General features: G+C 45.2%; 1 protein-coding gene across 1 annotated transcript in view; it reads right to left on the reverse strand.

The window, feature by feature from the left end:
- The window catches only part of CD34 (CD34 molecule), a 118,086-nt gene extending 115,741 nt beyond the window's left edge, over positions 1-2,345 (reverse strand). The window contains exon 1 of the mRNA XM_077295197.1: positions 2,082-2,345. Coding sequence (XP_077151312.1) covers positions 2,082-2,157 — 76 coding nt within the window. The 5' untranslated portion in view covers positions 2,158-2,345. The remainder of the gene's footprint in view (positions 1-2,081) is intronic.
- Positions 2,346-16,526: the final 14,181 nt, after the last annotated feature.

Genomic DNA, 16,526 nt, shown 5'->3' on the forward strand with positions numbered 1-16,526 from the left:
CCAATTTCAGACTGTTGATAGCATTATTCTCCTGGAGCTAAGCCGGTGGCTGACCTATCAGATGGCGGCTCTCGCACAGAGAATATAGGAGTGCTTGGCCAAGCGAGCTCTCCTGTGTATGGGAGAGCCAGACAAGATCACTTGAAGTATCATTTGGCTGACAGCCATCTAATGTGTATGGGCAGCCTTAGTGTCCATGATGTGACATCCAGCACAGCAAGATTGTGAGATGGATTCTGAGCTCAAGTAAGAGACTAAAGCTCCGGAAAAAGTATTTATACTGCTTATGTTATACAGACATGTTGCCAACCTATGACATTAGTACAGATGGGCTCCATCAGCAGCTCCCAAAATGAATGCAGACCACACACCAGACTTTCTAAGTAAAGATATATGCCCCTGGCCATAGCCCCATTATATAGACCTGACAGTATACAGAAATCTATATGGACCTCAGGGTTTACAGATCCCATATCAGACCCCATAGTATACAAACTACCCTCTATCATAAAAATTAAAATTGGACTCCACGTTATACAAACTCCCCTATATATACCGACTGCAGACCGGACCCTAATGTACATAGACACTAGACTGGACCGCGCTGAATACAAACGTCCCTAATTTTACAGACAGCTGGCAAACCCCTATTGTATACAGATCCCAGTGTATGTAGACAACCTCATACTGTATATACTGTATGAAGTCCTCATACTTTCCAGCACCCTCTCTCTTTTTACGGTCTGACCTTTTGAAACCTCTGCAATCTAACTCTACCATTCCAAATTCTACACTGTACTCTGGTTGTATTTTGGCTGTACTACTCTGCTTGCAACACTTCCAGGCTCTCCCATTCAGACCTGACCCCTACACAATGGCTTCCCTGCAGCACCTTCCTCTTGTCAACTGAACCTCTACACTTCCACTGATGTCCGACCACGCCTTCCTCACTCTACTCATGGTAAGTTGGTTGGGGCTCGCTCACACTGGCGAGTAGTATCTGATGATTCTCTCATGCGAGACAATCGGATGGTACATGCAAATGCCCTCGGATCAAACTCTTCTGCGAGCGTGAGTTGAGTATGACATTTTACTATGATCCGATTCTCTTGCATGCGAGAATCGAATCATAGGTGCGGAGAAGATGGAGAACTTAATTTCTCCATTCTGCGGGTTGGCGTATGTGGGACTGCACTCAGATATCATCTGAGTGCAGTCTGATGTTTTGCATGCACCCATAGACTTGTATGGGTGTGCGCTGCCAATCGCAGCATGCAGCTATTTTTTTCTCATGCCGACTCGGTATGAGAAAATAAATGCTAGTCTGCACTGCTCTAAAGTATAACATTAGAGCTAGTGTTATCTGATAAAACATCGGATAGCACACATCCAATTTATACACTGGCTACTCGCCAGCCCTCAAGCACTCCTACCAATGTGGCAATTGAGGTTTGGTGTTCCGCCACTACCAGGTGCTCTCCCTTTTTTTTATTTGCAGTGCGTACCCCCTGAGGGTACAAAGCGTTTCGCCAGTGGTACGCATACAGTAGGTTGAGAGCTGCTGCCATAAACATCGAAATACTGTTAATACTTGTGTATTGTCTGACATTATATGTTCAGTCAATAATGACACAATTATTGAATGGCGCCCATTCATCAATGCATTTGTATTAAGAAGTATAGTGGTCCAGCGATGTGCCATTTGTACCAAGCCTGCCAACACTTTTTCTCACACATTCAAATTTACGCACGTCTTGGAAGAAGAGGAGGTGGCAAATATATTGAACATACACTATGCAACTTACTGCCCTTCTGCACAAAGCGACAGTGAGATATTCCAGGTACAATTCTGCAGAAATCAGAGCCGACTCAGCAACTATATTGCGCTGATTTGATGAATGCAATTGACATTGCGCAAAAAAAAAAATCCATACCTGCTTTAGCGTACAGCGCTGTATGGGATTGTGGGAAGACTGTAAACTATACTTTCCTGACAACTCTGCAGAATACCAGTGCCACACAATGGAGCATCTATAGGTCTGCTCTCCAGCAAGTTATTTCATGCAGGTACTGCTACTCACCAGGCAAAGTCAGGAGGCTGATCAGAGCCAGTAGGATGTTCCCCTTTGTCCAGGTTCTAAGATTGCAGGGAAGCATCTTTTGTGTCAGGAGTAGTCTGAGCAGAGGGAAGCAGGTCCTGGGATGCAGTGAGTGAGTGCCCTGCAAGGTCAGAGCTGCACAGAGAGAGTGTTGTGTGTGTTCCAGCCTCCAGCACTAGTGAGGTGGAGTTACAAAGATCCCATGTTTCATATGATATGTTATGTGCCCCCCTTCCATGCAATTACGTAAAGTAGGGGGAGGATTAACCTTTCGTGCAAGGAAATCTCCTACTTCTCCAACTTAAACACTCCACAGAACAGTAAATATCACCACTGGATAGAAGGTGATGACCATTCTTAGCATTTTCTCTTTACTATTGAGAAATACTGGACATTATTTATTTATTGTATTACCCTGTATTCTGTAGAAAAGCCAAAAATTCTCATTAGTTGTATTCTACGAGAAAGAACACTTTTTAAAGGGATTTATAACAAAACTGGTACCCGAACGGCTGCATAGAATAAAAAAAACAAAGACAAACTCTGCTCACCTACCCCGGATCCAGTTTTGTGAAAGTAGAAACCTCCTTTAAATGAAAGTGAGTACTGTGATTTGTGATAAATATGAAGCAGCATCATTATGGTTTAAAATGATCATATTTATTTAAAATTTCACATTGTACAAAAATATTTCCAAGTTATCTCCCAGGTTTTGGACCGACATATTTCTTGAAGGAGTTTGCTGATACTTCAAGCACTTGGAGATCTAACCATAGTTCATGTTTGTTTGCTTCTTCTCCTCACCTTCTAAGAGTCAACTCTTCCTTTTCCATTAACACAGCTGATGGTGTTGAATTTAGTAGCACTGAACAAAAACAATTTCACCATTTTGTGCTTACGATATTCAATTTGTATCAAAGTGTCGTTATAGTGATATCAAATATTCCTTTTATTTTTCGCTTGATAGAGTTATATGAGTGCAGTCTATGGAATATATATATATATATATATATATATATATATATATACTGTTCTAAAAAATAAAGGAAACACTTGAACAACACAGTGTAACTCCTAGTCAACCACATTTTTGTGAAATCCACATGAAGCAACACAGATTGGGAATCATTATCTCCTGCTGTTGTGTAAATGGAATAGTCAACAGGTAGAAATGATGAACAATTTGCAAGTCAACCCCTATAAAAGTGGTTCTGCAGGGGGTGACCACAGACCATTTCTCTGTTCTCATCCTTTTTAGCTGTTGTTTTGGTCACTTTTGCTTTTTGTCATTGCTCTCACCGCTAGAGGTACTATACAGTAGGGTGAGGTGGTGTCTACAACCCACAGAAGTTGCTCAGGTAGTGCATCTCATCCAGGATGGCACATCAATGTGAGCTGTGGCAAAAAGGGTAGCTGTGTCAGCAAAATGGCTAGAGCATGGAGCAGATAACAAGAGACAGGCCAGTACACCAGAAGATGCAGAGAGGGCCATAGGAAAGCAACAACCCAGCAGCAGGACCTTTACCTACTCCCTTGTGCATGGAGGAACAGGAGGAGCAGTGCCAGAGCCCTGCAAAATGACTTCAAACAGGCCACTAACATCCATATGTCTGCTCAAACTGTCAGAAAGAGACTTCAAGAGGGTGGTTTGAGGTGCTTACAGCCCAACACTGTGCAGAGCGATTGGCATTTTCCAGAGAACACCAACATTGGCAGATTCCACATTGACCCCATGCTCTTCATGGATGAGAGCAGGTTCACACTGAGCACTTGTGACAGAGTCTGAAGAGCGTGGAGAACATTCTGCTGCCTGCAACATTTCCCAACATGACCGTGGCAGTGGGTCAGTAATGGTGTGGTGAGGCATTTATTTGGCTGGTCGCACAGCCCTCCATGTGCTAGCCAGAAGTACCCTGACTGCCATTAAGTACCGGGATGAGATCCTCAGACCCAATGTGAGACAAGGTGCGTTGGCCCTGGGTTCCTTTTTATGCATGACAATACTAGGTATGCTGTTGTGAACTATACTTTTTGGCTCCCTCTTGTGGTCACTAGTGATTTGGCACTTGGATTGTCTTTTACCAGGTTGGTGCTCACCTGCTTCGTTAGGCCTGGGGTGTTGCTATTTAAACTTCCTGGATTCTCAGTCCAGTGCCTGGCATCGTTGTAATCAGTTCACTTCTGTTTGCTCCTGTCTTCAGGTCCTGGTTCTTTGCAAGATAAGCTAAGTCCTGCTTTCGTACTCTTGATCATTTGCATTGTTCATATTTTTTGTCCAGCTTGTACAATATGTGATTCCTGTTATTGCTGGAAGCTCTAGGGGGGCTGATATTCTCCCCCCACACCGTCAGTCGGTTTGGGGGTTCTTGGATATTCAGCGTGGATATTTTGCAGGGTTTTTGCTGACCATATAAGTCTTCTTACTATATTCTGCTATTAGTCAGTGGGCCTCTCTTTGCTAAATCTAGTTCATTCTTACGTTTGTCTTTTCTTCTTACCTCACCGTTATTATTTGTTGGGGGCTTGTATTACTTTGGGGTCTTTTCTCTGGAGGCAAGAGAGGTCTTATTTTCCCTGATAGGGGTAGTTAGTTCTCCGGCTGGCGAGAGACGTCTAGGATCAACGTAGGCACGTTCCCCGGCTGCTGTTAGTGTTTGCGCTAGGATCAGGTATATGGTCAGCCTAGTTACCACTTCCTATGAGCTGGTATTTCTGTTTTGCAGACTTTGCTGTAATCTTTGAGGTCCCCTGCCATTGGGATCATAACAGTATGCCAGCAGTTCCTGCATGATGAAGGCATTGATGCAATGCAATGGACTGACATCAATCCACCAACACCACATTGTACCACATACTGTCCAGGAGTTGACTGATGCTTTAATCCATGCCTGAGAGGGGATCCCTCAGGAAAACATCCGCTGCCTCATCAGGAGCATGCTCAGGCATTGAAGTGAGGTCATACAGGCACGAGGAGGCAATACACACTGCTGAGTATCATTTACTAAGTATATACTGTATATACATTTATATATATATATATATATATATATATATATATATACACTGCTCAAAGAAATAAAGGGAACACTAAAATCCCACATACTAGATATCACTGAATGAAATATTCCAGTTGTAAATCTTTATTCATTACATAGTGGAATGGGTTGAGAACAATAAAACCTAAAAATGATCAACATAAATCACAATTAATATCCCATGGGGGTCTGGAATTGGAATGATGCTCAAAATCAAAGTGGAAAATGAAGTTACAGGCTGATCCAACTTCAGTGAAAATGCCTCAAGACAAATGATGCTCAGTAGTGTGTGTGGCCTCCACATGCCTGTATGACCTCCCTACAATGCCTGGGCATGCTCCTGATGAGGCGGAGGATGGTCTCCTGGGGGATCTCCTCCCAGACCTGGACTAAAACATCCGCCAACTCCAGGACAGTCTGTGGTGCAACGTGATGTTGGTGGATGGTGCAGACATGAGGCCCCAGATATGTTCAATTGGATTCAGGTCTGCGGAACGGGAAGGCCAGTCCATAGCTTCAATGCCTTCATCTTGCAGGAACTGCTGACACACTCCAGCCACATAAGGTCTGGAATTGTCCTGCATTATGAGGAACCCATGGCCAACAGCACCAGCATATGGTCTCACAAGGGGTCTGAGGATCTCATCTCGGTACCTAATGGCAGTCAGGCTACCTCTGGCGAGCACATGGAGGGCTGTGTGGCCCTCCAAAGAAGTGCCACCCCACACCATTACTGACCCACTGCCAAACCGGTCATGCTGAAGGATGTTGCAGGCAGCAGATCGCTCTCCACGGCGTCTCCAGACTCTGTCACGTCTGTCACATATGCTCAGTGTGAACCTGTTTTCATCTGTGAAGAGCACAGGGCGCCAGTGACAAATTTGCTAATCCTGGTGTTCTGTGGCAAATGCCAAGCATCCTGAACGGTGTTGGACTATGAGCACAACCCCCATCTGTGGACGTCGGGCACTCAGACCATCCTCATGGAGTCGGTTTCTAACCATTTGTGCAGACACATGCACATTTGTGGCCTGCTGGAGGTCATTTTTCAGGGCTCTGGCAGTGCTCCTCCTGTTCCTCCTTGCACAAAGGCTGAGGTAGCAGTCCTGTTGCCCCCTATGGCACCCTCCACGGATCCTGAAGTACTGGCCTGTCTCCTGGTAGCGCCTCCAGCCTTCTCGACACTACGCTGACAAATACAGCAAACCTTCTTGCCACAGCTCGCATTGATGTGCCATACTAGATAAGCTGCACTACCTGAGACACTTGTGTGGGTTGTAGAGTCTGTCTCATGCTACCACGAGTGTGAAAGCGCAACGAACATTCAAAAGTCAAAACATTCAAAACATCAGCCAGAAAGCGTTGGTACTGAGATGTGGTCTGTGGTCCCCACCTGCAGAACCACTCCTTTATTGAGTGTGTCTTGATAATTGTCAATAATTTCCATCTGTTGTCTATTCCATTTGCACAACAGCATGTGAAGTTGATTGTCAATCAGTTTTGCTTCCTAAGTGGACAGTTTGATTTCACAAAAGTTTGATTTATTGAGAGTTATATTCTGTTGTTTAAGTCTATGTGCACACGTATATTGGTCCACTGCGGATTTTTCCGCAGCGAATTTAATAAATCTGCAGGGCACAAACGCTGCGTTTTTGCTGCAGATTTATCGCAGATTTACCGCGGTTTTTCTGCGGATTTCACTGCGGTTTTACAACTGCGGTTTTCTATAGAAGCAGCTGTAAAACCGCTGCGGAATCCGCAGAAAGTGACATGCTGTGGAATGTAAACCGCTGCGTTTCCACACGTTTTTTTCCGCAGCATGTGCACAGCGTTTTTTGTTTCTCATAGGTTTACATTGTAATGTAAACTCATGGGAAACTGCTGTGGACCCGCAGCTGCGGAAACGCTGCGGATCCGCAGCGTTTTCCGCATCGTGTGCACATACCCTAAGTGTTCCCTTTATTTTTTGAGCAGTGTATATATAATATATATCATATTTTTAATGGGCAAAGAATGTTATAAAATAAGAAGGTGATGAAATCGCTTTCCAAAAGTGATGATATCATTTTCTTTGGTCATCTGACTGAGACGCATGACTGACTGCTCTGATCACGTGACTGAAACAGGACATTATTCAATACATCGCTGATGACATTACGTTTCAGGCACTTGACAATTGCAGCCAATCATAGTTGTCTGGGGGCACCATTTCCACTCTCCTTGGATAGAGCAAGGCCAGTGACTGATGAAATACACTAGAAGGACAAGTTAGAATTTATGAGTATACCTTGTTTTATCATTTTTAGAATATTTCCTGTCTCTGAAGGACAATTTTGTAAATCGGACCACCCATTTAGGCATTTTTTAATAACATTACCACTTTCATGACTATCTACTTTGATGGTTTTATTGAATTCATGATTTGAAAAAGCATTTTTAGAACCTAAATTTCTATTATAGTAATCATTTTCTATCACAGAAATCATAGGAAGGTGTTCCTTCTTTACTTGAAGCCAATGTCATACATTTTTATAGGAAATTCTGCTGAGAGCCTTGAAATGTAACTGTATTTTCAAGTAATTTTTCAGAATAATCTTTGCTGTGTATGTACATGAGGAATAGCACTGTATCTGGCCATTGCATGTCTTGTAGCTTGCATTTTCAGTAGTTTTGAACTGTAGAGGTTTTATCTCTTAATTTTCTAACTCCCAGCTAGTAAGAGGAGACGGGAAATTATACAGCAATCTTGAGCTGTATAGAAGTGAATCCAAATCTGGAAGGAGGTAAAAGACTTGTTACAAAGCTCAGCACAAACTTCTGTGCCTCCCACTGCCTGATTTCTCGCTGTTCTGCTCACTCCTTCTTCCCATTACCCTCTCCATATACTATAACAGACTGTGCAATCTGATACCTTAATGTGCAGGCAGGACATCTTATCTTGAGCAATATGGAGTTGAGCTATCCAGGTAGTATAGGAAGAAGTGGCTCATTAGTAGAGAAGAAAGGAGAATTCTCTGATATGATTTATTAAAAAGTTTATTTTATTCACATTTACGATTGATTAATGCAAAGTTTATTGGAAGTACAGTTCCTTTTTAATCTGGCCATGCATTCAGACAAAAGCTTATGCATTTGGTGGATGGCATGTAGACTTTATGCTGCAATTTGTGTTGATCTTTGGTGTATTTTGCCTAGTAAATGTCACCCATTGTGTGTTTGGTCTGCAATTATTGTACCTTTTAATTTAGCAGACTTTTCTTCTGCATCACGGTAGTGCAGGACCATGTTTACCAATAGGCACCTGAAGGCGAGTGCCTAAGATGGCAGGTTGCAGGGGGCAGTGCTACCGTGAGGAAGAATATTTTTAATTTATTTTTAATTTCTCCCTTCATACCAAGTGTGATACTCTTTAAACAGTCATAGGCTCTTGTCTTCTGAGATGTACATGTCTAAGAGGTCCTTTGAGCAATTCATGGGGGTTCTCAAGATCTCCACTGATCTACCCAAAATAAAGAGCTGAAAACATTAAAAAAATCAAAAAGTTACCTTACTATTTAAAGGGAACCTGACAGCAGGATTTACCCATATTAACTAATTGCAACACTGCAAAAGTTATTAAACCCTGATTTCTAGCAACCCTAATGTTAAGGGAAAGTTGCTAGCGTAATCATAAAATCAGCATTTTAGTCTTGTTTTGCTGCATATTCTAATTAGCTTGACTAGTCGGACTGGAGTGCACTTAGCGGTTCTGATTACCCATTGTGATCAAATTCAAAGTTTGAATATGGGCAGCAAAAGTACAAATACTAGGACAATAATACATTCTGAGGATGGACTGGCTGTTGGATTGGGCGGTATTGTTTCAGAAAATGTTTTCCTTCCATTGGCATCATGGATTACTTCAAGATGCGGAATGTGTACTGACCCCTGCTATGGCCCTTTGACTGACACATGACCTATCGGCAATTTTACTTATTAAGCTCCACCAGTGCTGCTAATAAATGTTCTTGAGGAGCCCTGCTCCGGCTGAGACTATGCCCTCCTTGTTATCCAAGATAAATTCATTATGTAGAAAAACATAAACATCGCTAATTAGCTTCCTGCATTTCCTCGGAGATCTGGTCACGTTATAGCTTCACATTGCAGACACAATATTGTAGGCGAAGGAAATGCAGATTGCCTTATAAAGCCCAGAGTCAACTTGTTGCTGAGCAACGCAGCTGAATGTTCTTCATTTCCTTTATATGTATGTTTTACAATTGAATTTAGATGAAGTACGACACGAGTGAGCGTGGTGAAAAAAAGGAAACTGTATGGAAGTTTTATGCAGTTCTCCGCAGCAGCCGGAGCTAAGAACAGCTGATCGGTCGGGGCGCCCGGTGTCAGACTCACAATGTTCTGATATTGATGATCTATCCTAAGGACAGGTTTTCAATAGTATTTGCTCTGACTTTGCCAAGAGATCTTTCATTTTTCTAAAATTATACTACCACAAGATGTCATACAGTGTCAGACTGGGGTGCCAAGGGCCCACCAGTCACCAACTCCAGGGCCCCACTTTTCAACTACATGCAAATGTGACATTATCCTTTATCACAAATTTACATAACAATGAACTGGTTAGATTGTTAAATAAATAAGATGCTGCCTTTGTTTGCATATACTGATGCAAGTATCTTGTGACGAGTACCGCTCATATAAGAGGGTGGTGGCCCACTCTTGCACAGAGGCACACCGGAGGATTCTCCAGTTCTCCTATGGGCCAGTCCAAGCCTGGCAATCATATTGCTGTGCGGTACAAATTTGTAATATGGCACTCATATTCTACTCATAGTCTGCTCTGTACTTCCGTGGCAGAATTTTATGAGGCTGTATGTTGTAGTTATTTCCTCCACAGGGATTGATTCTAAAGAAAAGTAATGGGTCTCAGAAAGATGCCACATGGTGGCACAGATTCTATTTAGAGGCACAGCTGAGAACATGAGAACACCAAATGTGGAACATGCTCTAGGAAAGCCCCCTGTGTATACATTAATCAATCTATGCATCCTCATTCCACTGTATGGCAACATAGACTTGTATGTGATGACACATTTATATTTTATTATATAGAACTAGCTTTTGAACCCATTCTACGCCGGGGTGGCAAGCATTTATATTGGTATATGGTCTCCATCCTGGTATGTGCTACTTCCATCCTGCACCCTAATCTTGTCATGTGCTGCTACCATCTTGTGCCCCCATCCTTTCATGTGCAGCCCCCATCCTGCGCCCTCATCCTGTTTTATGCGCCTCCATCTTGTCATGTGCTACTCTCTTCCTGAGCCCTCATCCTGTCATGTGCTCCCATCCTGCTCTCCAATCCTGTCATGTGGTGCTCCCATCCTGCGCCCCCATCCTGTCATGTGGTGCTCCCATTCTGCACCCCCATGCTGTCATGTGCTGCTCCCATCTTGCACCTCCATTCTGGTATGTGCTGCTCCCATCCTGTGCCTTCATCCTGTCATGTGCTGCTCCCATCCTGCGGCCCCATCCTGTCTTGTGCTACTCTCTTCCTGAGCCCTCATCCTGTCATGTGCTCCCATCCTGCGCCCCAATCCTGTCATGTGGTGCTCCCATCCTGCGCCCCCATTCTGGTATGTGCTGCTCCCATCCTGCTCTCCCATCCTGTCATGTGCTGCTCCTATCCTGCGCCCCCATCCTGTCATTTGCTGCTCCTATCTTGTGCCCCCATCCTGTTATGTGCTGCTCCCATCCTGCGCCCCCATTCTGTCATGTGCTGCTCCCATCCTGCGCCCCCACTCTGTATTGTGCTGCTACAATCCTGTGCCCCCATTCTGTAATGTGCTGCTCCCATCCTGTGCCCCCAATTCTGTAATGTGCTGCTCCCATCCTGCACCCCCATTCTGTAACGTGCTGCTCCCATCCTGCGCCCCCATTCTGTAATGTGCTGCATCCATTCTGCGCCCCAATCCTGTCATGTGCTGCTCCCATCCTGCGCCCCCATCCTGTCACGTGCTGCACTCATCCTGCACCCCCATCCTGTCATGTGCTGCTCACATCCTGCGCCCCCGTTCTGTCATGTGCTGCTCCCATCCTGCTCCCCTGTTCTGTTATGTGCTGCTCCCATCCTGTGCCCCCGTTCTGTCATGTGCTGCTCCCATCCGGTGCCCCGTTCTGTCATGTGCTGCTCCCATCCTGCACCCCTGTTTTGTCATGTGCTGTTCCCATCCTGCGCAACCGTTGTGTTATGTGCTCCCATCTTGCGCCCCAATCCTGTCATGTGCTCCCGTCCAGCGCCGCCATTCTGTAATGTGCTGCTCCCATCCTGCTCCCCCATTCTGTAATGTGCTGCTCCCATCCTGCGCCCCCATCCTGTCATGTGCTGCTCTCATCCTGCGTCCCCAAGCTGGCATGTGTTGCTCCCATCCTCTGACCCCATGCTGTCATGTGCTGCTCCCATCCTGCTCCCCCGTTTTGTCTTGTGCTGCTCCCATCCTGTGTCCCCGGTCTGTCATGTGCTGCTCACATCCTGCGTCCCTGTTCTGTCATATGCTGCTCCCATCCTGCGCCCCCGGTCTGTCATGTGCTGCTCCCATCCTGCACCCCCGGTCTGTCATGTGCTGCTCCCATCCTGTGCCTCCAATTCTGTAATGTGCTGCTCCCATCCTGCACCCCCATTCTGTAATGTGCTGCTCCCATCCTGCGCCCCCATTCTGTAATGTGCTGCACCCATCCTGCGCCCCAATCCTGTCATGTGCTGCTCCCATCCTGCGCCCCCATCCTGTCATGTGCTGCTCTCATCCTGCATCCCCAAGCTGGCATGTGCTGCTCCCATCCTCTGACCCCATGCTGTCATGTGCTGCTCCCATCCTGCTCCCCCGTTTTGTCTTGTGCTGCTCCCATCCTGTGTCCCTGGTCTGTCATGTGCTGCTCACATCCTGCATCCCTGTTCTGTCATATGCTGCTCCCATCCTGCGCCCCCGGTCTGTCATGTGCTGCTCCCATCCTGTGCCCCCGGTCTGTCATGTGTTGCTCCCATCCTGCGCCCCCGGTCTGTCATGTGCTGCTCCCATCCTGCGTCCCTGTTCTGTTATGTGCTGCTCCCATCCTGCGCCCCATTCTGTAATGTGCTGCTCCCATCCATATGCCCCGTACGCTGCTCCATAAAGGTTGATGGCCCCCATAAGATGCTCCATAGTGTAATATGCCCCGTTTGCTGCTCCATAATGGTTGATGGCCCCATAAGATGCTCCATAGTATAATATGCCACGCATGCTGCTGCGATAAAAAAAATAAAAAATAAATTACATACTCGCCTATCGTCGCTGGGTGCCGAGTGTCAGGGGGCCTGAGCAGGTGGGGACACTGGCGTACTATGGGGGTCAGGTTCCCGGAGTCACTGCTGGTTCAGGCCCCCAGCACTTGCTATATTCACCTGTCCCCGTTCCACCGCTGCGCGCTGCTCCATCTTCCGGGTCCTCTGGCTGTGACTGTTCAGTCAGAGGGCACGCACTAACTACGTCATCGCGCCCTCTGACCTGAACGTCACAGGCAGAGGATACGGAAGACAGAGCGGTGCACAGCGGTGGAACGGGGACAGGTGAATATAGCATATACTCGCTCTCCTGGCACATCCCTGCTTCTCTGTCGGAGATCACGGTATGCGTTCAGTGCTTACGCATACCGCGTCCTCCTGGGCTGCGTCACTCTGTGGGGTCCAGATGGCGCACGCTTGCTCTTGCACAGTCTATAAAGTGGATGGACAGAGTGATGCTCCGAGTGATGTTCAGTAAAAAATGCATTTTGAGCAGTTTATATTTTAGTATGAGACCCTATGGCATGGGCCCAGGACTGGTATTAAACAAAGTGGGACCCTGGGCAAAAGTTTAACCCCTTCATGACCCCAGCTTTTTTCGGCTTTGCGTTTTTGTTTTTCGCTCCCCTCCTTCCCAGAGCTGTAACTTTTTTATTTTTCTGTCAATATGGCCATGTGAGGGCTTATTTTTTGCGGGACAAGTTGTACTTTTGAATGACATTGGTTTTTGCATGTCATGGACTAGAAAACAGGAAAAAATTCCTAGTGCGGTGAAATAAAAAAAAAGTGCAATCCCACACTTGTTTTTTGTTTGGCTTTTTTGCTAGGTTATATAAATGCTAAAACTGACTGGCCATTATGATTCTCCAGGTCATTACGAGTTCATAGACACCAAACATGTCAAAGTTATTTTTTATCTATGTGGTAAAAAAAATTCCAAACTTTGCTAAAAAAAAATTGAGCAATTTTCCGATACCTGTAGCGTCTACATTTTTCGAGATCTGGGGTTGGGTGAGGGCTTATTTTTTGCATGCTGAGCTGACGTTTTTAATGATATCATTTTGGTGCAGATACGTTCTTTTGATTGCCCGTTATTGCATTTTAATGCAATGTTGCGGGGACAAAAAACGTAATTCTGATGTTTCGATTTTTTTCGCTATGCCATTTAGCGATCAGGTTAATCCTTTTTTTATTGATAGATCAGGTGATTCTAAATGCGATGATACCAAATATGTGTATATTTCATTTTTTTATTGTTGTATTTTGAATGGGGTGAAAGGGGGGTGATTTAAACTTTTATATATTTCATTTTTTTCATATTTTTAAAACTTTTTTTTAACTTTTGCCATACCTCAATAGCCTCCATGGGAGGCTAGAAGCTGGCACAACTCGATTGGCTTTGCTACATAGGAGCGATGCTCAGATCGCTCCTATGTAGCTGAATTACTGTATTGCTATGAGTGCTAACCATAGGGTGGCGCTCACAGCGATCCGGCATCAAAAACCATAGAGGTCTTCAATAGACCTTTGGTTGTCATGCCGATGCATCGCTGACCCCACGTGACGGGGGTCAGCGATGTGCTCATTTCCAGCCCTATGGCCGGAAGCGCTAGTTAAATGCCGCTTTTAGCATTTGACAGCGGCATTTAACTAATTAATAGCGGCGGGTGAATCGTGATTCCACCTGCCTCTATTGCGGGCACATGTCAGCTGTACAAAACAGCTGACATGTCCCGGCTTTGATGCCGGCTCACCGCCGGACCCCGCATCAAAGCTGGGAATCTGATGTACTATCCAGTCCGAGGTCAGAAAGGGGTTAAAGTGGGGCCCCAAATGCTAACATACCGCACCATCACACAGAAACATTTTGGTTGTATATACAAACGCTAAGTTCAGGCCACTAAATGAGCACGATCGACAATATTGAAGTCATTTGACGCTTGTTTCCCAGCCTCTTTAGAGTAGGTGCATACGTTCAATAATTGGTAGCACTTTGGATGCGCACATGTCCGCTGCCAACTATTGAATGCAGGTGAATCCGCATGTGTTCATTGAACCATGCAGATTCACTGCGTTCAATACATTGTACAGGTGATATTTATCTTTCGGAGATAAATAAGATAAATTGACATGCTGCGCTCTGGAAAGAAGCGCCGCATGTCCATCTCTGCGGGTGTCTGTGCACTCATAGTGGGCATGGGATTTGTTGAAATCACATCCACTATGCTGTAACATCTGGCCACTGCACAAGTACGCAACATTCAACCTGCATCGTTTACTGACTGTGTGCACCTACCCTTACTCAGGCTGAGGAATATTGATTGGTACAGATAGTCCTCGATACAGTATAATGTAGGTCCCATATAGTACATATAGTAAAATGCACTCCCCATGATCCTTGATAGAGTATAATGAGGCTCCCTCAGAGTATACTACAGCACCCCTCATAGAGTATACTACAGCCCCCCTAATATGGTATACTGCAGCCCCCTCATAGAGTATAATGCAGCCCCCTCAGAGTATAATGCAGACCCACACACACAGTATAATGCAGGCCCTACCCCCACAAACACATACAGTATAGTGCAGACCCCTTCACACACAGTGTAATGTTGCCCCCCACATACACAGTATAATGCATCCCCCCAGAGTATAACAGAGCCCCCTCAGTATAATGTGGCCCCACACACACAGTATAATGCAGGCCCCAGCCCCACACAGTATAATTCAGCCCCCCCACAAACACACACAGTACAGTGCAGCCCCCACACACAGTATAACGCAGCCCCCTTCATACACAGTATAATGCAGCCCCCACACACACAAAGTATAATGCAGTCCCCCCACACACAGTAAAATGCAGCCCCCAAAGGAAAAAGAAACCCACTCAGAGTATAATGAAGACCCCCAGAGTATAAAGCAGCCCCCTCAGAGTATAATGCAGCTGTGCACACATAATGCAGTCCCCCCACACACAGTATAGTTCAGTCCCCCCACACAGTATAGTGCAGACCCCCATACACACAGTATTGTGCAGTCCCCCAGACACAGTATAGTGCAACCCCACACACACAGTGCAGCCCCCTTACACACAGTATAGTCCAGCCCCCACACACAGTACAATGCAGCCCCACACATACACAGTATAGTGCAGTCCCCTAACACACACTATAGTTCAGTCCCCCCACACACAGTATAGTGCAGTACCCCACATACACTATCATGCAGCTGACACACATACACTATAATGCAGACAGTCACACACATACACACACTATAATGCAGACACCAACACACACACACACACACACACACATATACACACACATATACTATAATGCAGGCACACACACTATAATGCAGACACACACACATACACACAGAGAATACTTACCTCTCTTCCTTGTTCCCCAGCTGCTCTGACTTCTGCAGAGCTTCTCAGCATCTCATCAGCTTCACTGCTGAAACATGCTGAGTCAAAGACAGAGGGGAAGTGATGGGAGAGGAAGTGTCACAATGTATGTGACCTTTGTCATTTTCAGGGCTACGATGATCATCGTGACAAGACGAGTCATGGTTGGGGGATATCGACATGAAGGTCTGTCCAGATGGAGAAGAAACAACATAAAACAGTTCTATTTAGACGAGTAAGTGTCTGGATGTAAATATTATTGAGTATCTGATCTGTTTGACATGAAATTATGTTATTTGTAAAATCCCTTATTGTAAATTCTCACATTTGTGTAAAATATCCGTGTGCTTCGAGATTTTTTTCATCAGACGGCACACCGACTTTTATAGGTCCATTCACACATCCGTGAAAATCACGGATCTTAGAATGAGATCCATGAGAGTCAGAGAATGGCTTATTCTGATCGAATTTTGAGGAACGAATCTGTAAAAAGTGTGCAGCACACCGACACTACACATGGATACAGGAATGTAGCCTTATTATGTGCAGCACAGTCCCTTAGTATATAGCGTAATCACTTATTATGTATAGCACAGTCCCTTAGTACATAGTGTACTCACTTATTATGTATAGCACAGTCCCTGTGTACTCACTTATTATGT

The sequence above is a fragment of the Ranitomeya variabilis genome, chromosome 3 (genome assembly GCF_051348905.1).
Source record: "Ranitomeya variabilis isolate aRanVar5 chromosome 3, aRanVar5.hap1, whole genome shotgun sequence".
Lineage (NCBI taxonomy): Eukaryota > Metazoa > Chordata > Amphibia > Anura > Dendrobatidae > Ranitomeya > Ranitomeya variabilis.